Source organism: Neophocaena asiaeorientalis, unplaced genomic scaffold (genome assembly GCF_003031525.2).
Source record: "Neophocaena asiaeorientalis asiaeorientalis breed wild unplaced genomic scaffold, Neophocaena_asiaeorientalis_V1.1 scaffold79, whole genome shotgun sequence".
NCBI classification, from domain to species: domain Eukaryota; kingdom Metazoa; phylum Chordata; class Mammalia; order Artiodactyla; family Phocoenidae; genus Neophocaena; species Neophocaena asiaeorientalis.
Genome location: NW_020175402.1, coordinates 6,065,278 through 6,086,968, shown reverse-complemented (window position 1 = coordinate 6,086,968; position 21,691 = coordinate 6,065,278). Strand labels below are relative to the sequence as shown.

Below are 21,691 nucleotides of genomic sequence, written 5' to 3'. Positions count from 1 at the left end.
ATTACTACAAAGTGAATGGCTTATAACAGACATTTATTCTCTCACAGCTCTGGAGTCCAGAAGTCCACAATCAAGGTGTTAGAAAGGTTGGTTCCTTCTGAAGGTTCAGAGGGAGAATTTGTTCCATGCCTCTCTCCGAGATTCTGGTGGTTGCCAGCAGTCCTTGGCGTTCTTTGGCTTGTAGATGCATCATTCCAGTATCTGCCTTAGTCACACAGGGTTCTCTGTGTGTGTGTCTGTGTCTATCCATCCCAATTTCCCTCCTCTTATGAGGACACCAGTCATTGGATTAGAGCCTACCTAATCCAGTATGACCTCATCTTAAGTTGATTATATCTACACAGACCCTCTGTCCAAATAAGGTCACATTCAAAGGTACCAGAGATTAGGATTTATTTTGGAACATACAACTCTACCCACTACAACCTCCCTGACAAAATTTCATTTCCTTTGTAATCTCTATCTCCCTGCCTCCAAGCAAACACTCATCTGCTTTATTTACTCTCAACCACCCTGCCCCGAGGCAGCCACTGATCTGTTTTATGTAACTATAAATTAGTTTTCATTTTCTAAAATTTTATATAAAATCATACAGTATGTACTCTTTTTTTGTCTAGCTTCTTTCACTCAGGATAATTACTGAGATCCACCCAAGTAGTGGCATTATAAATAGTTCATTCCTGTTTACTACTCTGTAGTATTCCATCACAGGACTATGTTCATATTCATCCATTTATGTTTTGATGGACATTTAGCTTGTTTCTATTTTGGGGGACCATTAGAAATAATGGAATGGCTAGATCATATGTTGTTTGATTTTTTTAAAGAAACTTACAAATTGTTTTCCAAAGTAGTCTATTTTACACTCCCAGTCTATTTTACCACCATGTGAGAATACAGCTGGGCCTCATCCTCAGCTACTCTTTTTTAAAATTAATTTTTATTTATTTATTTTTGCTGTGTGGGGTTTCCGTTTCTGTGCAAGGCCTTTCTCTAGTTGTGGCAAGCGGGGGCCACTCTTCATCGCAGTGCGCGGGCCTCTCACTATGGTGGCCTCTCTTGTTGCGTAGCACAGGCTCCAGACGCGCAGGCTCAGTAGTTGTGGCTCATGGGCCTAGTTGCTACGTGGCATGTGGGATCCTCCCAGACCAGGGCTTGAACCCGTGTCCCCTGCATTAGCAGGCAGACTCTCAACCACTGCGCCACCAGGGAAGCCCCAGCAACTCTTAATATTATCAGTCTTTTATTATTTATTTTATTTTATTTTTTAAAATAAATTTATTTGTTTACTTATTTATTTTTGGCTGCATTGGGTCTTCGTTGCTGTGCGCCGGCTTTCTCTAGTTGCGGCGAGCGGGGGATACTCTTCATTGCAGTGTGCGGGTTTCTTATTGCAGTAGCTTCTCTTGCTGCAGAGCACCGGCTCTAGGTGCGTGGGCTTCGGTAGCTGTGGCACGCAGCTCTAGAGCGCAGGCTCAGTAGTGGTGGCACATGGGCTTAGTTACTGTGCTGCATGTGGGATCTTCCACATGCCGGGCCCCCTGCATTGGGAGGGCAGAGTCTTACCCACTGGATCAATAGGGAAGTCCTTGCTTCCCCCACCGTTTAAAAAGTGGGTTGTTTCTTACTGAGTTTGGAGAGTTCTTCATATATTCTAGATATAAGACCTTTTTTTTTTTAGATATAAGACCTTTATCAGATACATGGTTTGCAAATATTTTTCTCCCAGTTTGTGGCTTATTTTTACTTTTTTATTTTTAAACAGTGTCTTTCACAGAACAAAAAATTTTAATTTTGATGAAGTGCAATTTACCAATGTTTTTCTCTTAAGAACCATGCTTTGAGATCATATCTATGAAATCTTTCTTTAACCCATATTCTAGAAATTTTACAGTTTTAGCTCTCATATTTAAGTCTATGATCCATTTTGAGTTAATTTTTTATATGATACACTGAATGAATTGAAGTTATTTTTGTGCCAGGACCATTTATTGAAAAGACCATCCCTTCTCAATGAAATTGTCTTTGTACCTTTGTCATAAATGAGTTGCACATATATGGGTGGTCTATTTCTGGGCTCTCTCTTCTGTTCCACTGACTTCTTTGTCTATCCTGCCTTTACATCAATACCATACTGTTTAGGTTACTTTAGCTTTATAATATGTCTTAAAATAAGACAGTGTTAGTCCTCCAGTCCTGTTCTTTTTCACAGTTGCTTTATATTTCTGTAACAATTTTAGAATCAGTTTGTCAATTAAAGCCTACTGGGGGTATTTTGATTGGAACTGCATTAAATCTACTGATGTCTTGATAATACTGAGACTTCTGATCCATGAATATGTTATTTGTCTCCATATATTTAGGTCTTCTTTACTTTCTTCAGCATTATTTTATACTTTTCAGTGCATAGGTCTTACACAATCTTTCATCAGGTTTATCCACAGGTATTTAAAGAGTTTTGATGGTATTGTAAATTGCTATTGTAAATGTTAATCTCTTGTATTTCTACATTTTAATTTTAGACTATTCATTGCTAGTGTCCAACAAGCTCTTCTAAGACGATTATGACCTGGGAAAAAACACTCAAAGACGAGCAACTAGCATTGCAATAAAGCAAAAGGAATCTATTATTATTATTGTTTTTGGCGGTACGCGGGCCTGTCACTGTTGTGGCCTCTCCCGTTGCGAAGCACAGGCTCCGGACGCGCAGGCTCAGCGGCCATGGCTCACGGGCCCAGCTGCTCCATGGCATGTGGGATCTTCCCGGACCAGGGCACGAACCCGTGTCCCCTGCATCGGCAGGCAGACTCTCAACCACTGCGCCACCAGGGAAGCCCAAGGAATCTATTATTAAAGATCCTCATTCTTGGATGAAATATACAGTGTGGGAATATAGTCAACAATAATGTAATATCTTTGTATGGTGACAGATGGTAACTAGACTTATTGTGGTAATCATTTTGCAATGTATAGAAATATCAAACCACTATGTTGTGCACCAGGAACTAATATAGTATTGTAGGTCTATTATACTCCAAAAACCAAACAAACAAACTCAGAAAAAGAGATCAGATCTGTGGTTACCAGAGGCAGGGGGTGGACAGGGGGAACTGGATGAAGGTGCTCAAAAGGTACAAACTTCCAGTTATAAAATACATACATACTAGGGATGTAATGTACAACATGATTAATATAATTAACATGTATGTTATATATCAAAGTTGTTAAAAGAGTAAAGCCTAAGAGTTCTCATCACAAGGAAAATACCTTTTTTTTCCTGTTTCTTTTATTTTGTATCTATAGGAGACGATGGATGTTCATTAAGCTTATTGTGGTCATCATTTCATGATGTATGCAAGTCAAATCATTATGCTCTATACCTTAAACTTATACAGTGCTGTATGTCAAATGTATCTCAATAAAACTAAAAGAAAAAAAAATCCCCATTCTTAACTAATTCCTAATCTTGATGGTCTCTTGCTGACACTCAGAGGGCCACAGTTCTGCATTAAGATTGCCATCAGCAAAGCCAGGTGTCTGAGGTAGGAGAGGAAAATATATTTTAATTAACAGGCATCCTTATTTAATTGTTAGTAAGGAATACACCAGGAGTTCCACTTTCCGAGAGGAACATCTGAGGTGGGCAAACACTTGTCTGTATACCTAGACTCTACGTGTAGTACATATGCAGGAAGCTGGCCTGCATCCAGTCTCTCTATGCTTTTGGTTCCAGCTGACTTGAAAAATATACTAACAGGTTGAAAGAAGGCAGTTACATGGAACATGTGAAATAGATACAATGGAAATTATGTGTGTGATTTTTAACTGGGCTGGCACCTCATGGTTGAGCAAGCCAGAAGAGGCTTGCTGTCCTGGGAGCCACCTAAATCCTTAGAAACTTAAAAAAAAACATACTTATGTTTATCTTATGGTGTAAAGCTGTGAGATCTATCTCATGGTTTAAAGCTCTGAGGGCCATCTAGTTCCTTAATTTCCAAACTCTTAGAAGATACCCATCTGTGTACAATATGTATTTTAAAAAATTATGCGATTTCTAAAATTAAAAAAATAAAGATACCTGCATGCTCCACCACAAAGTCCATCTCTAAGACATGTACTGGCATAATCAAATCAAATCAATCTATTCTAAGAAAAGGCCTACCGGATGAGCGTGTTCCCAATCTGGTGCCGTATTTCATTCCACTCCTCTTTGCTTTTTCGAGGCCAAGAATTCACGTTCATTTCAGGTTCACTGGGTCTGTGGTTCAACTTCATTGCCAGTGTGTCTTTCCTCTTCACTTTGTTGGCCAGAGCACCTTTGTACAAGGGAAAGAAAAACATGTAGGAGCTTAAAGCTCAGCCTCACCTGGAGCTAGGTAAGAGTCTGAATAAACAATATCATAATCCCAGCTTTCTAGCTGGCCTCTGATGATCCACCTAACAGAGAGGTGGGGGTAAAGCTGAGGACATCTAAAAATCTTTTTAGCAGATGGCCTCAGACGGGCTAAAAATATCTTTTCCCTTCTACCAGTTCTCTGTCTACATTCTTCTTCTTAATAAGAGTTGCTAGAGGAGGGATGGTCTAAGCAGGGGACAGCCTCTGAATTACAACACAGAGGCATTTGCGCTAACACACCTCATAAGGTTCCTACTCTTAAAGCTGCTTTCCACTTTTAGGAATCAGGATTCTATTATTCACAGATGTGTGTACATGAACATGTTTTTTTTCTTTGCCCCATGAACACAGGAAGCTCACTAGGCTGAAGGAGTGCATCATTTTTGTCTTTCCCACAAAGCCCAAATACCAACTTTCCTTTACTCCACATTCTTTAACACCATCAAGGTAAATAATTTTCAAATCAAAACCAAACACATAAAAAACTGATTGACTCAACCTACTGGGCTCCCTCTCACTGGCTTTTTATAACAATGGGAACAGCAGGGACAAGAGTCTTTCACAGAGCCTTCCAAGAGCAGTCAGCCAGACGATTCGATGGGAGAGGGTGCCTGCTTCCATGCATCTTAACACTTGCTAAGACCAGCACACAGCTTTATCTGTAAGAGAACTTTCTCCTTCTCTTTCCCTCCCTTTCTTACTATGATGGCTTTCATCTTCATCCTCTTCATCTCGGTATTGAATAGGACCTTCTGAATCAGAGTCACTCTCTTTCCCTTCTTCTTCCTCCTGCAGACACTGCGGTAGTTTAGGAATGACTGAGGTAGATGCTACATCTGCATCGAATGCAAATATGTGGATCTGCTCCTCCTCTTCTTCATCGTCTGGACTAACAAATTAACATAATTACATTTTACGTTTTCCTTTCAGAGACATAAAGAATAACTGATTTGCAAGGCAAACTACTGAATAACCATGAAAAAGTCCATAAATGAAATAATTTATAGTTATTTCCCTTAATTTTTACATTCTTGCTAAGAAACTTTTTAGCAGCTATTAATCTAAAGGGCTCTGGGTTCAAATCCCAGATCTACAACTTATTTACTAGCTTGTTATTTAATTTTTCTGTAAATGTGAATGATACCTACCTTGTTGGCTTGTTCTGAGAATGAAATAGACAAATTCTAGAATGCACTAGTGTCTTGCACATAGGGCCCTGATGATCAATACATAAAATGCAAGTTTGCCTTGGTCTGATTGAATGAGAAGATCACACAGCATCTAACACAGTACTTGGCTCATGGAAGATACTCAATAAAAATATTTAACCCATTTCCTAAACCAAGGAAGCAAAGAGAAGTACGGATGAAAACTAACTTCTTTGCTTTACACTCTGGAGGCATAAAACTATGACCTAGTCTACTTCAAATTCCTAAACTGTCTCCTTCCAGGATGCAAAGTAAATAATACCAGGAAGTACAAAAGATTATGGCAAAAAAACCAAAAAGTAGGATACTGCAACAACTCTATAACAATTCTTTTAGTTATTAGTACGACAAATTTCCAACTTGCCAAGAAGTGTTAATCTTCAGTCACAATTTGTCTGAATTTTGAAAAGACAGACAAAATAGGTATAAGTACCAATGCTACTGTGAACAGATTGAGTGTTTGGGGACAGATGAGGGAGAGAAAAGATGAGCAGTTTCAGTCTGTGGGGCTGAAATACTGAGCTATCTTTCAGAGCTCCCTTCTTTTTCTCTAGGCTTCTCTCTGTCTCTCTCTACCAGGTTCTGTGCCAGGCACTAGAGCTTTCAGATTTGTCTAATTTCATTCTCGCAAGCCTATGAGGTAGGTATTATTTCTGTTTACAGGTTAGACAACTGAAGAGCAGGAAGATTAAGTAACATACACTACCGCACGCTAGTAAATCAGAGGCAGAGCTGGGATTTGAACCCAGAGCCATCTTACTCCAAGGTCAATGTTCATAAGCACCATGTTACACTGCTTCCCGTATATCATATAAAAATACATAGTGATTTTAATTTTCAAGTACAGAAGTTTGTAATTTTTGTATCATCATGGAAATTTCTGCCATGGAAACAATGTTATAGAAATCAGGAGAGTAAAAGTTCAAATTCAAGGACATGTCCTATTTGTTGAGTATTCTTCTTAATTTAAATTTATTCACATTTTCTCTCTATAACTAATTTTTTTCCAAGAAGGACTAGCTACAGTAAAGAGGGAACAAGAAGCAAGCTTTAAAGGCACTCACACTTTCAGCATTTCAATAGTGATGGGAAGTGACCTGGTCCGACCCAGGGTACTGCTGTCCTCAGAAAAGTTGTCACTGTTCTCGAAGAGCAATGAATGAGCTCTATGAGAGCCTTCCAAGGGAGGAGTCATGGGGAGTGGGCTGGTCAGGGCCTGCTGGATTCGGATATGCAGTGGGACTTGGGGCAGCCTAGAGGGTACATGGGGCTCCCCAAAGCTGTGGTCCAACATCCTCTTGGGTACTTCCCTTTTCTGACTTTCCTGCTGGGGAACCTCCTGGGGTAGGTCTAAGGAAGGTGGAAACTCATTTTCTGGCACAACTTGAAAAGTCTTAGCAGGGAATGGAGGGGACCGAGGGGGTTCTGGAGGTATATGAGTAGGCAGTGGGGGGGATGGGGCGGTAGGGGGGATCATCAGCAGGGGTTCGGAGCCCACAGAGCATGTGCTCTTCTCTTTCTGATCACTTGGTGCTTTTGTGGTGGTGGCAGTGGCAGCAGCAGACTCTGAGGTGGGTACCAAAGTTGATGGAACGCCTCTCTTAGGTGGTAAAGGTGGGGACAGCTTTGATAACAACGTACCACTGTTTATTGCTTGGGATAGTTCAGCTGGAAAAGAGAAAGCAACACCTCAGTTTAAGATGGCTTTACAGTGCTTTGAGGGGCCAGCCCAGGGCCTAGAATTAGAGCTAGGCTCAGTCTTAATCTTTTGGGCAAATTATACCATTTCATGGCTTTGCCATTCCCTAGCTATCTAATCCTGAAACAAAATTAATATTTAAATATATAGAAGCCCTAATAAATGTACAGAGGTGTAGGAAGACCACTACCTTAATATTTTGATGAGAAACTTCTTACTTCTTTACTATGATAGTAGACATGACAATTTTTTATGACTTGATCTTGGTGTAGATAAAGTTAATATGAAAAAAACAAAAAAAATGTGGCTAGTAAATTCTTTTGTCTAACAGTACTCCATTAAAAAATTTAAACATGCAGATTGAAACAAAAAAACAAACACTATCAGGCATTGTTACCATATACTGATAAATAATGATATCTAGATATCAGAGCACTTTATTATTAAACTATCAATGGTATCTTGGATTTTTATAGCAAACGCAGAGGCCTTTGAAGAAAGCAAGGTGCTTTTCTATCCTTAACTTCATATTCTTCTTATACAAGAGATCATCTTTACCATTTTACAGAAGCAAAAACTGAGGCCACAGAAGTTACGTGACTTGCCCAAGATCATACTACAAACTGGTAAGGACTCAGCTAGTTCCTAGGACTCATTATGAGGCTCCATCATCTGGATCCCACTGACTTTGTTTCTTATTAGTGTCCACACCTCTTCTTGTCCTTTATGTCCAATCTGTCATCTCCACTCTTCACTACCCTATGGGCTCCTTGACAACAGGGCACCCCTTGTCTCTATCAGCATATTCACAGGGTGGGGCACAGTGCCTGGCACATAGTGGGTCCTCAATACATATTTACTAGATGAGAGGCCCCTACCCTGTATCATGACAGTATATATCCCTATGTGATCCCCCAAAGCCCACAACGTCTCAGGTGTTGATTCCACAAAGTCCCTTTGGAGAGCTCCAAATGGCTTTTAAGAAGTGGATCGGGCTTCCCTGGTGGCGCAGTGGTTGAGAGTCCGCCTGCCGATGCAGGGGACACGGGTTCGTGCCCCGGTCCGGGAAGATCCCACATGCCGCGGAGCGGCTAGGCCCGTGAGCCATGGCTGCTGAGCCTGCGCGTCCGGAGCCTGTGCTCCGCAACGGGAGAGGCTGCAACAGTGAGAGGCCCGCATACCGCAAAAAAAAAAAAAGAAGTGGATCAACACATCACAAAAGGTCAACCTTGCAAAATAATTAAATAGTAGTTCTCTCGGTTACCAACCTCCAACCCTCTACGCAAACCCCTCACTTGTTTTCAAAGGTTTTATATGTCTTACCTAGAGAGCAACACTTCAAGTTTCCCTAAATTAAAAATTTAACTGCACTAAATCCCATTCCATTGGCAGCATTCAAAGTAAAAGTCTAGCTAATCTGATAATGCTTTAATGTCACTCTTCATAAGTAAAATTTTAAAAGGTCCTTCTAGAAAAATACTGCATACACATATAAAAAAGGATTCGAAAAATGTGAATTTCAGGATCAATAAAAGGTATTTTTTGGTAGACTGGATTTTTGCTGTCTGTCTAAAAACAGTGGTTAGCTATTCCATCTACAACAAAACCCACCCCTGACAAGACGAAATTTGAGTATTTTAACATTTGAATTGATAAAGTAAATTGCCTTTGGTAATTTATGGAAAACATATACCTGAAAAGTAAAGGAAATGACCTCTGGTACACATACCCTCTGGTACAAATACCCAATGGCATTTGGCTGTAGTTCCGTGGGAAAGATGACAAAATGTTCATTGGAGGGGTTACAAATTCCCTTCATCTGTTCAGTTATTTATGGTGGTCCTTCCTTAGTCCCAACACTACTAATTAGTCCTAATACTATTATGCCCGTTAGTAGACACAGCAATGTCTAAACATTGGTTTCCAAATGTTTGGGTTTCATGGACCAATACTATTAAAAAGATCCTCAACCAATCTCAGGTTGTCAATTTTTATTATTTTCAACTAAGGCTTCTTTTTTTTTTTGGCCGTGCTGCGTGGCTTGTGGGATCTTAGTTCTCAGCCAGGGATTGAACCCAGGTTCCCAGCAGTGGAAACATGGCACCTTAACCACTGGACTGCCAGTGAATTCCCTCAACTAAGGCTTGATATTCAGTAAACCACTTATGAACATAACCCCTTCATGGAAGAAATGGTCTTTTAACACCAAAGAATTAGGAAGGTCCATAATTTCAGAATAAAGGATAGTCCTTTTATTTATTTATTTTTGGGGGGCTATGTCGTGCAGCTTGTGGGATCTCAGCTCCTCGACCAGGGATTAAACCCAGGCCACGGCAGTGAAAGCTCGGAATCCCAACTACTAGGCCAGCAGGGAACTCCCTAAAGGATAGTTCTTTAAATCAAGTCTACTTAACCTTAATAAAAACTGTGAACTACCCTATTTTTCTCTTTCTGCTGAGGACCACTTGTGGACTGATGCTGGTCCCTCAGTCACAGGGCCTACTGCTTTGGGCTATTCACCTGAGGCCAAGAGTGGCCTCCGCAGTTTAGCCCAGGATACAGTACACATATTATCATTTTTTAATATTGTCTTACCCTGAAAAGGTGGAGTACTACTGGTTTAGAGCAGTGGTTCTTGATGTGTGGTCCCCATATACAGAGCATCAGCATCATCTGGGAACTCATCAGAAATGCAAATTCTCAGGCACTACCCCAGACTTACTGAATTGGAAACTCTAAGGGCAGAGCCCAGCACTCTGTGTTTTAACAAGCCCTCTAGGTGACCATGATGAGAACCCCTGTTTAGACAACAGGTTGAGAACACAAGTATACAGGACAGAGGTCTGTACTCCAGAGTTGAAAAGGCTGTGTTTGGTTTCTATCTTTCACTAACTGCAAGCTGAGTCAATCACAACTTCTTCACATTCTTATTGCCCTAACTATATAATAGATAAAATAGATAAAACTTCACAAGGTTTTGAAAACAAGTATATGAAAGCTCCTCAGTCCTCAGAGATAAGTCAACACAGCACTATCCATCCAAGGTAGTGATAATAATAATAATAACCTTCATCCTGTTTTTATCAAGCTCCTCCAACCTGCTATAGTCACAATGAATTCTAAGCCTGTTTTTCAAGGTTCTAGTCACTCCATACAATTTGGTTAGTTAGCCATTTGATGAGCACACTTTTTGTTTCTCCAATCATTAACAAAAACTTTAAGCAGTACTAAGCCTAATATCATTTTTCTTGAAAAACTACCTTTTTTCCTCTCCTCCCCTTCTTAAAATTCCTCTAAATTTATATAAGGAAAACTGACCTAAATATACTATAATATATTCAGGTAAATATAAAAAATGTACTAAACCAATAAAAAGTTACTGGTTATCTTCCCTGCTTTCATTCTTCCACCACTTATTTTATTAAAAGTAGCATTCTTAACTCTCCTGAGACAAAACATGATTTTATCAGGATAATTTAAATATCTTTGCAGTTCCCCATGAATGTACTATGCCAGACACTGAATCGCAAGTTACACTGGCACCTATACAATCACCTTTTTATCTACTGGATTTATGCTGAAGGAAGGCATTGGCAGTTTAAAGTAGGTTAAAGAAAAAACCCTTTTCTCCAAGCAGATCAAACCCATTGTGGTCTTCACATGTACAGTCCCCCAACTACAAACAGTAGTTCAGAAACATTGTTTTAGGAAAATAAATATTAATCCCCCAAAACTTGAACCTAATTTTAGTGATATTTAACCCCACTGTTTCCATTTATAGCCATCTGCCTCATTTTCAAGGCTTTTTTCTATATTGAGGGCATTCATAAGGACAAGCTATGGAGAACTCTCTCACAGACCAAATCAATATTGTACCAGTTATCCAATAAAACAACTGTCTTGGGCTTCCCTGGTGGCGCAGTGGTTGAGAGTCCGCCTGCCGATGCAGGGGACACCGGTTCGTGCCCCGGTCCGGGAAGATCCCACATGCCGCAGAGCGGCTGGGCCCATGAGCCATGGCTGCTGAGCCTGCGCGTCCGGAGCCTGTGCTCCGCAACGGGAAAGGCCACAACAGTGAGAGGCCCGCGTACCGCAAAAAAAACCAAACAACTGTCTAAAACCAAACCAAACCCCAAACAATGGAAATCTAAAGACTTACTTACCAATGACAGGGTTGCTATTTCTGTGAGCTGGTTTAGGGGGAGGGATAGGGGGCTGCTTGGCAGGAACTGTATGAGTGAGGCTCGGGGTAGCAGTAGTGTTAGTGCTGGCAGTAGAAGCAGGCAGAGTCCTGGGTGCTTGGGAAGGGGGGACAGAGGAATTAACAGTTTTTGCTGGGTTTGTGGCAGCCGTGGTGGCAGCAGGTGCTGTGGTGATGGCAGTGGTGGGCGTGGAGGAGAGTGGTCTTGCTGTGCTGCCAGAGGAAGTGGCATCCTTTGCTTGCCCTTCATTTGCTTCGTGAGAAGAGGACAAGTGTCTTTTAGGGGGAAGTAAAGGCTGTTTGGGTACATTCTCAGGAATGGACTCTGCTTCAGAATTAGGCTGGTTTCCAGTTGAGCCTGTGTAATAACAGATGTGATTTAAAAGGAAAGAGTTACAAGACAGACTGAAAAAGCTAACACACCCATAGCTTATGGTCAATTCCATCCATTATTTAATGTATAGATTGGTTTCCGGACAAAGTTCATACCTCAACATACTTAAGGTATATGACACTTTCTCAATCATAAGACAGACTTGTTATGGTAGTGATTCTTCATACAAGAGCCAGGAAACTGGACACAGGGTCCCTTGGGTGGAGGAGGAGGAATGTGTAGCTTGAAAAAGTCCTACAGTTATCTGATATTTAATATCCTTTTCCGTCCTTGAGAATCACACATTTAGGTATTTTGTGAATACAAGAATGAGGGGATAAATTGTACTTAAAGTGGCAACTAGGTGAGGAACTGCTAGAGGAGAACAGAAGTCCCTCTGGATTTTATTTCTCCCCTGGCTCTTGTAAACCCCCAAAGTAAATTAGAATAACTGATCCATGGCTCTTAAACTAAAAAATTCAGAGTTGGGCTTCCCTGGTGGCGCAGTGGTTGAGAGTCCGCCTGCCGATGCAGGGGACACGGGTTCGTGCCCCGGTCCGGGAGGATCCCATGTGCCGCGGAGCGGCTGGGCCCGTGAGCCAAGCCTGCTGGGCCTGCGCGTCCGGAGCCTGTGCTCCACAAAGGGAGGGGCCACAGCAGTGAGAGGCCCACGAACCGCAAAAAATTCAGAGTTAATTACCTAGTCGCTTCTTTGGGTCCTCTTCTGGAATAGGCTTCTTAAGACTTGCTATTCTTCTTGGTTCTTCCTCTACTTGGACTGGACTAGAAGATCTGGCACTTCCTATGGGGGTGGTATGGCCATTCTTTAACGTGGCATGGCTCAACTTCCCTGGATCCTCACCACCTGCAAGGTCCAAAAGAAAGAGCAAACTGATGGACTGGTGTGGTCAGGTAGGGAGAAGAGTTGGCAATTTCTAACCTTTCTTATCCCCTTTATCCAACCCTCTTCCTGTTTTAGCTTATTATTTAGATTTTATAGTAGTAATGAAAATAAGTAGTTCTTTTTCCAATAAACATTTGATTGTCTATTATGTGCCGGGTGCTTTGCTACATGAATAAGACAGATTTATTTCACACAAATAATTACAATGCTAAATGTTAAGAGCTATTATGAGTGATGTGCTATGGTACAAATGAAGAAACAATTTTCTTGGGGGTGGGAATGGGGTTAGAAAAGCTTCACAGAAAGTCGTAGCTAAACTGAGTCTTAAAGGAGGAGTAGGAGCCTGCCACTCGATTATAAGATGAGCAAAGACCATGTAGGAAGAAGAAATAGCATATATGAAGGTGTGAAATTATTCGACATGTTTGGGAACTGACAATTAGTTTGTCCTGGCAGGAGAACAGATGCACATGAGAAAAAGTTAATAGGAATGGAAAGGCAAGCAAAAGCCAGGCTATGAAGGGTGCCAAGCACCATGTAAAAGAGCCTGGACTGAATCCTGTAGGAAACAGGAAGCCAAAGAATTAAAGTAGGAGAGAGATATGATCTGCTCTGTCTTTTAGAAAGTTAATTCTGAGAGCTGTGAGAAGGATGGATTAGGCAGTGATTGGAATAGGAAAACTAATAATGAGCAGAATGTAGGTGAGAAATAGCAGAGGGTGCCTGAGGGCATTAGGAGTGGACAGCAAGGGGGAGGACTGATAGACACATCAAAGGTAAAACACGGTACACATGATTAATTCCTATAAGCTAAACTGCAGGAATGATCACTAGGCTGCAGGCTTTGGGATGAACACTCATCGCTATTAAACTTGTAGGCAAGATCCTTTTATGGAGGAATTAGACAAGTGTTCCCAGTTACTGCTGAGGTTTCCTTTGGAGGAGAGAACTGAAACACTGAGGTTAGAGACTGAAAACTGTCTCACCTCCTAGTGTCATGGGAACTGGAACTATTTGCTCTCTAGTTACTCTCTTTGTTTTCCATAGGGAGACACTCTTCATTTTAGTGTCTCTTGAGTTAGTCCCTCAAGTTCTCATAGACCAGACTCCCTCACCCCAACCCACCACTTCCTACTAAGAGATTAGACAGTATCATTCTTCATACAGTCTCAGAAAGAGGTGGAGCTTGGGCTAAAAGTAGTATAAGTCTAAGGCAAATGAGCACTGAATGAAAAATGTACTTCTAAAGTGGAAGTATTCTGACAACTATTTTTAAAATTTTAAAACAGAGGAAGGGGCAAGATGACAACAACTATGCAAATGTTGTAAGTTACTGCTTATGTTAATATAGCGCACCTTTAACAAAAACAGGACTTTCTAGAATGTAAAGCAATGAATCATTTCAAAGCCCCTACTTTCTTTCTTTTTAAAAAAATATTTATTTAGTTATTTTTGGCAGCATTGGGTCTTCGTTGCTGCGTGCAGGCTTTCTCTAGTTGCGGCGAGCGGGGGCTACTCTTTTGTTGCAGTGCTCAGGCTTCTCATTGCAGTGGCTTCTCCTGCTGCGAAGCACGGGCTCTAGGCACGTGGGCTTCAGTAGTTGTGGCACGCGGGCTCAGTAGTTGTAGCTCGCGGGCTCTAGAGCGCAGGCTCAGTAGTTGTGGTGCACGGCCTTAGTTGCTCAGTGGCATGTGGAATCTTCCCGGACCAGGGCTCGAACCCATGTCCCCTGCATTGACAGGCAGATTCTTAACCACTGTGCTACTAGGAAAGCCCAAAGCCCCTACTTTTAAAAAACATACAGTGAAAGGTAAAGACACATTATTAATTAGTTTCTACTCAGCACATACCAGCAAAAGTGATCAGTCATCTTGCAAGTTACTTAATCAGGATTGTCTACTTTGAAGTAAAACTTCTTATATATACATATATTTAAAAAAAATAAATTCATTTATTTATTTTTAGCTGCGTTGGGTCTTTGTTGCTGTGCACGGGCTTTCTCTAGTTGCAGCAAGCTGGGGCTACTCTTCACTGTGGTGTGCGGGCTTCTCATTGCAGTGGCTTCTCTTATTGCTGAGCACGAGCGCTAGGCCCATGGGCTTCAGTAGTTGTGACGTGTGGGCTTCAGTAGTTGTGGCACGTGGACTCAATAGTTGTGGCTTGCGGGCTGTGGAGCGCAGGCTCAGTAGTTGTGGTGCACAGGCTCAGTTGCTCCACGGCATGTGGGATCTTCCCGGACCAGGGCTTGAACCCGTGTCCCCTGCATTGGCAGGTGGATTCTTAACCACTGTGCCACCAGGGAAGTCCCAAACTTCTTATGTTTAATGCAAAGGGTTTGTGCTAAATGCTAACAGAATAGAATAGAATTAGAATCTGGCCTCAACATCTATGAGTGCCTCTCAACCCCCAACTCAGAAAATCCATTACATATTTTATAATGTAGTCAAGTCAGAACCATAATCAAGCCAAAAGCCATCTCTGAGTATGAAAAGAACTGCAAGGTTCAAACACTGCTTTTAGCCTAAACTGGAGATACGTAAGCCAGGCTGTGAGGCCCATCTCTTAGTTTCTTCTTTTTTTAAAAAAAATTTTATTTATTTATTTATTTATTTTTGGCTGTGTTGGGTCTTTGTTGCTGCACGCGGGCTTTCTCTAGTTGCGGCTAGTGGGGGCTACTCTTCGTTGCGGCGCGTGGGCTTCTCATTGCAGTGGCTTCTCTTGTGGAGCATGGGCTCTAGGCGTGCGGGCTTCAGTAGTTGTGGCACGCAGGTTCAGTACTCTTGGCTTGCGGGCTCTAGAGTGCAGGCTCAGTAGTTGTGGCTCAAGGGCTTAGCTGCTCCGCAGCATGTGGGATCTTTCTGGGCCAGGGATCGAACCCATGTCCCCTGCATTGGCAGGCGGATTCTCAACCACTGTGCCGCCAGGGAAGTCCTCTTAGTTTCTTCTTACAGAGTACAGTTTAGGTCAGTTCTCTGGTTGGCAGAGGGACATCTTGTCCAACGGCTACAATTCACTTAGCAATTGGACCTCTGAGCTTGCTTCTAAGCTGAAAACAACTTGGATCAAGAGCCAATAGGAAGCATATGGCAAAAAAGACTGAATGAAGGTGAAAAACAAGAAAGAAGTAATGTATGAGGTTTGGTGAGTGAGCAAGCAAGGTGAGAGGTAGGAAAGGGCATAGGGTGAGGAATGGCTATTATCAAAAAACAATGGCCAAAGACGTTGCAACAGAGGCATTATAACTGTAGTTACCCACCTAAATACCTAGAAGTTTTTGTATCCTACTGTAAAAAAACAAATAGACTCATGAAAATTTAGAAAAATAGAAAGAAAAAAATCCCCTACATTCCTATTCCAACATCCAGAAATAACCAATGCTAATAATATTTTAGTATTTTTCCTTCAAGCTTGTTTTTTCTACTTAAGCTTTTATATAGTTGAGACAATAAACACATAATTTAATTAAATTTTGCAAACAAGCAATATATTCAAATGGTTCAAAACCTAAAGAGTATAGTATTTCATCGGTTTGGTTCCTTTCTTCAACCAACCAAAGGATATATTTTTAAAATTTGGATTTCAGGGCTTCCCTGGTGGCGCAGTGGTTGAGAGTCCGCCTGCCAATGCAGGGGACACGGGTTCGTGCCCCGGTCTGGGAAGATCCCACATGCCGCGGAGCGGCTAGGCCTGTGAGCCGTGGCCGCTGAGCCTGCGTGTCCAGAGCCTGTGCTCCGCAACGGGAGAGGCCACAACAGTGAGAGGCCCGCATACCACAAAAAACAAACAAACAAAAACTTGGCTTTCATATTTTGTCTCATGCTAAGTAACTCTAATGAAGAGAAATGAAATGCAACCAATGTACTACAGCCTTACTCTTCTGATAAGCTGCTTCATAAAAGTCACACATTAGAGAAAGTCCTGACATTATTAAACCAGCAGTGAGTGTTGAAATACCAAAACATGATCTTTATGACAGACAAACAAGAAATATTAGGGGCAGCAATATGGGCCTGGAGACAAATCTGGTATTTAAAAAAAAAAAAAATGTATATGACACAGTACTGCAGCTGGCACAAAGCTGAGGATGTACAAAGAGACAGAGAATGGTTGTCCTAAGGATCCTTCACCAACCACTCAACTGCAATTCCAGAGTTAAAGACCGCAGCCAGATAAGGTAGGTACTTGGAAGGAAGGGTGAAGGAAGCTTTTTTTATTCCTCAGCAAGAAAATGGACTTTAATACAGAAAATTAGGCGGCAATTATTGGAAGGGGTTTACCCCTTATGTTTACCCCCTAAGCTGAGATTCCTTAAACAAAAAAATCAATTATTCTCATTTATGTTTTAATATTTTTTTCTTCATTAGATATTTTCATTCCCACAAAAAATATATGCCCAATTATATGCAATAAAGGGGTGGGGGAGTGGGAGGTACAAACTACTGAGTGTAAGACAGGCTCAAGGATGTATTGTACAACACGGGGAATATAGCCAATATTTCGTAATAACCGTAAATGGAAAGTAATCTTTAAAAATTATACAAAAAATGCCTTCTTAAAGTAAATCAAATATAGATGGTATGCCACTGAAGTCCACAGAAATATCTTATCATTATTTAGTATTTTTCATTGTCAAGTTTAATGCCAGTAGAGAAAAATGTACAAAATAGAAATGTAAATTTCAAAGACATATTACAAGGAAAACACTTGTGTGATCATCATGGACATTAGGAAATAAAATGTTTTCAGAGCTCTCTGAAGCCTCTCTCTCTCCCTAGTAACATCCCTTTCCTTCCTCCACAAAGCAATCAATCACTCTCCTAACTCTTATGATAATCCTTGCTTTGTGTTATTATAGTTTAACCACATAAGCATGCATCTCCAAACAGTTTTTCCTTTTTCTTTTTTTTTCTGTTTTGAAGGCATTTATTTCAACAGTTCATTCACTAAAACCCCCTGAGCTTTAGTCCAAAAAGTTCGTTTCCATTTTCTTTTGATAATCAGGAGAATCACCCCTCAACCCACTTTTCTAAACAATCACTTTTTTAGATCATTTACTGGGAGAAAGTATCTTTTAAAAGCATGTTTGGAGTGAATTTGTAAGCAAAAATTAGTAAAAGGGCAAGAAGAACTTTTTATTCCTCAGCTCAGTCTCAACTCACATTTAACTTTTAATTATTTCCTATCTTGTAAGAGTCATTGCTGCCATTAGGCCTTTCTTTGTGAGGTGGCCAGTTTTCTCCTTAACACAGCTCACTAAACTCATTTTTTTTTCCCTAACACTGTTTTTTCTTCACACTTACAGAAATGATACAATATATATTCTTTCATGACTGACTTCAAATGCTCAGTATTACTTATGACATTCACATTAAAGCATGTAGGTATAGTTTGTTTGCATTGCTATATAATATTTCATTTTATCAATGTGTCACAAAGTATGTATATATTTTACTATTGATGGACATTTGGGTTGTTTCCAATTTTGCTCTACTGTTAATAAATATTGCTGCTATGAGCATATTTATACATATCTCCTGATACACACGTATACATATTTTTGTTGCGTATATACCAAAGACTGCACATAGGTTTACATATCTCCAGCTTTCATAGATTATGCTAAACTTTTTTTCAAGGTGATTCTTCCACTCTAACACTTGCATCAATAGGTGTATGTGAATTCCACTTATTTCATACCCTCATCAACTCTTGTTGGTCATCTGATTAATTTTAGGTTTTCTAGTTTATACGTAGAGCTATTTTACTTTGGTTTTAATTTGTATCCCTTAATTACTAATGAAGTAAAAAACCCACCTTTTTGTTTATTGGGCATTTGTATGTACTCTTCAGTGAACTGTCTGTTCAGTGCTTTTGCAGACTTTTCTACCGCATTGCCTTTTTCTTTTTTAACAGAAGTTATAAAAATATATATTCTAGATGCATGAACAGTATTTTTAAGCCCCCTTCCCTCTCAACAACAGCAATAATAAAGAAAGAAAATTCAAATACTTAGTCAGAACCAAAGACCAAGTGTACAGAGACAGACATATGCTATTTGCAAACTCACCCTGCTCAGGGTCTTCCAACAGAACCCCTCTTTTAACCAGCTCTTCTCTCGGTTTTCGCATAGATATTTTTCGCTCTAAAACTAACATTAAATTGGAAAAAAACACTCAGAAATGTGGCAGATAAAATTCACCTCCTTAGGTAAAAGAATAAAGTGATTCAATTTTCTATTCTTAGGAAAGAAAAGAACACAAAAACTAGCTTTGAATTTAAAAACTTAATTTCATTCACAACCTGTGCTATTGGGAAAATATCATTTCCAAAAAGAACTATCCTTTCATAAGTTTAGCTTTTCCTTTTTTTTAATTTTTGGCCCGCCACCCGGGCCCTTGGCAATGAGAGCGAGGAGTCCTAACCCACTGGACCGCCAGAGAATTCCCTCCCTTTTTAATGGAAATTGCAATAGTAAGATACTTATGGATGAACTTCCTCTGGGAGGAAGTGGCCAGAATAGAAAAAAAGAAGCATCTTATATCTGCTGTAGTTCAGGAGCTCCATTCACCACTCAATCGATAAACATGAACCCTATCAAAATACCAACCTAGGAATGAGGATATAGCATATATGGCTTAGTGAGTGACCACTTGTTTTTTTAATTAAAAGATTCAATTCCCTTTTCAAACAGGGGGTTATAGAAACTTGGCAAGAGAATGATAAAGTTAGGTACCTTCAATGGGGAACTCTCTAACTCAGAACATATATTTAAATCTTAACATCTCACCTTCTGATGTCTCTTTGAATTTATCGCTTTTTTTCTTCCGCCATTTCCAGGGCTTGAAGATCTTGCCAAACCCTGAGAACTTGCTCTTCCTTTTGGTAGGAGGCGTTGTGTCTCCTGCTTCCACACTGTCCATGACCATGCCTGGGTCTGCGGTGGGCTGACCTGCTTCTTCTGTTGCATGGTGAGAGGGAGAAAGGGAAGAGAACAGCCAATTTATTATTTCAGCACAATCTTGAAAATGTCCCTTCCCCTCTCTTCCTGTGGTAGTTGGAAAGGATCAGAGCAATGATAAAATAATCATGCAGACAGACTCCTTGACATCACATGGACACCAAACATCAAAATCCATAACAGATAAATTACTAAGGAGGAAAAGGAACCAAATGGAGCTGACATCATTTTAGGACAAAAATTCAATGAGATGATCATAACCAGCTCAAGTCTCTTAAAGGCACACACACGCACAAATGTGGATATCTTCCCAATGTGCATGAGATCTTGCCCCAATGTAGGCTATTGCTGTTGCTATGCTCATCCTCTTGGCATGGGGGAAGGCCTGTCTCAGCTAACACCACTATCTCTTGTGTCATTGAAGCAGAGAATTCTACCATCGGTGAGTGAGTCATTATTCTCTGTTAAACACTGCCTTCCCTTGCCCTCCTTTTTCAGGATATAAATAGTTCAGGGAGGGGGGTAACACTTAAGTATTAACACCTTACTTGTATATGTTATCAGATTATTTTCCCTCTTTGCAAAAAAAGACCTTAGGTAGTTTTGGAGTATTGGTAGGGGCTTGGGGGGCGGGGTGAGGCAGGGGTATTAGTGCTTCAAAATAAAGGAAAACTTTTTTGAAAGTAGAGATGAGATTTCAGTTTGCTTATTACAATATTGCTTTAGGGACAATCCCGATTCTAAAGATTTGACAAGAAGCATAACTGACATGATAAATGTGCAGGATCGAAATGAAAGGCCATGAGTCCCTCATAATGACCACACATGCAGGGTTTAGTGAGTGAGCTTTAGTGGCAGAGAAAGGAGCAGCCAAGACTGGGCCAAGAATAATAAAAAAAAGCAGGAAGGCAACAAAAAAAGCAGGAAGGCAACACAATACAACTTTGCACTCCACCTACTGTCCCAGCGTTCTTTGGAGAAGTCTAGAGGAGAAGAAAAAAAAGAGTAATGTGGAATAACAATCCTGGAATTAAATTGGGACCTTTATTTTATAGAAATACATCAAGGACCACATGCTGTATAATCACATGTAATAAGTTAACATGTTTATTGTAAACAATTTCACATTTGAAGCAAATAATGCATTTGGAGGTGGGGAGGACAAAGGGGCATAATGTATACTCTTAAAAAAAACCCTCTTGGGCTTCCCTGGTGGCGCAGTGGTTGAGAGTCTGCCTGCCGATGCAGGGGTCACGGGTTCGTGCCCCGGTCTGGGAGGATCCCGCGTGCCGCGGAGCGGCTGGGCCCGTGGGCCGTGGCCGCTGGGCCTGCGCGTCCGGAGCCTGTGCTCCACAGCGGGAGGGGCCGCAGCGGTGAGAGGCCCGCGTACCGCAAAAAAACCCCACAAAAAACAAAACAACCCTCTTAATTCAATAGATATTTTTTCATAAGAGAAAATACACAATCAACAAGCATTAATTTTTTTAAAGAAACACTTGACAAATTCAATCTTTTTTCAGTTCATAGATGCTGAGTCTAGGGAAGTCCGTTGATAAAGGTAAGATTTACACAACAGTAATTATCAGAGCGACTGCAGCAATGGCTGCTGATGCATTACTTTGCTATGCCTAAGATGACATAGGCAAAACAGGGGTCTGGCTCATGAAGTGCAACGGATGAAGATGACAGAGGACAGTGACTCTTTTCTGTACTTGAGGGCATCTTGGGTCTCAACTACTTTAATTCTTTACATGAAATGCAATAGAACATGGTTATAACATTGTATCATATTTTTTAAAGTCTAGTTGCTAGAGACGTAGAATAACTCCTATCCTAACAATTTCCCCTCAGTGGTACCCCAGGATGGACCACCAAGAGTGGCAGTAGGGTGAACGCATGGTACTGTTTTTAAGAGTGAGTGCTTTAACTAAGACAGTATTCTACCAATTGTG

At 40.8% G+C, this 21,691-nt stretch overlaps 1 protein-coding gene across 10 annotated transcripts in view; it reads right to left on the bottom strand.

Annotated features, from left to right (window-relative positions):
• PHACTR4 (phosphatase and actin regulator 4) overlaps positions 1–21,691 on the bottom strand; it is a 102,511-nt gene that overhangs the window by 10,736 nt on the left and 70,084 nt on the right. For 6 of the 10 annotated variants that reach the window (XM_024766825.1, XM_024766826.1, XM_024766827.1 and 3 more), the window contains 7 exons: positions 19,569–19,739; positions 18,849–18,929; positions 12,578–12,742; positions 11,467–11,862; positions 6,669–7,272; positions 5,098–5,285; positions 4,163–4,316 (listed from right to left, as the gene is read on the bottom strand). In XM_024766825.1, coding sequence (XP_024622593.1) covers positions 4,163–4,316; positions 5,098–5,285; positions 6,669–7,272; positions 11,467–11,862; positions 12,578–12,742; positions 18,849–18,929; positions 19,569–19,739 — 1,759 coding nt within the window. Of the gene's footprint in view, positions 1–4,162; positions 4,317–5,097; positions 5,286–6,668; positions 7,273–11,466; positions 11,863–12,577; positions 12,743–18,848; positions 18,930–19,568; positions 19,740–19,948; positions 19,954–20,694; positions 20,723–21,691 lie in introns of those variants that run through there. The other 4 variants (XM_024766823.1, XM_024766824.1, XM_024766831.1 and 1 more) reach the window with 3 other exon arrangements.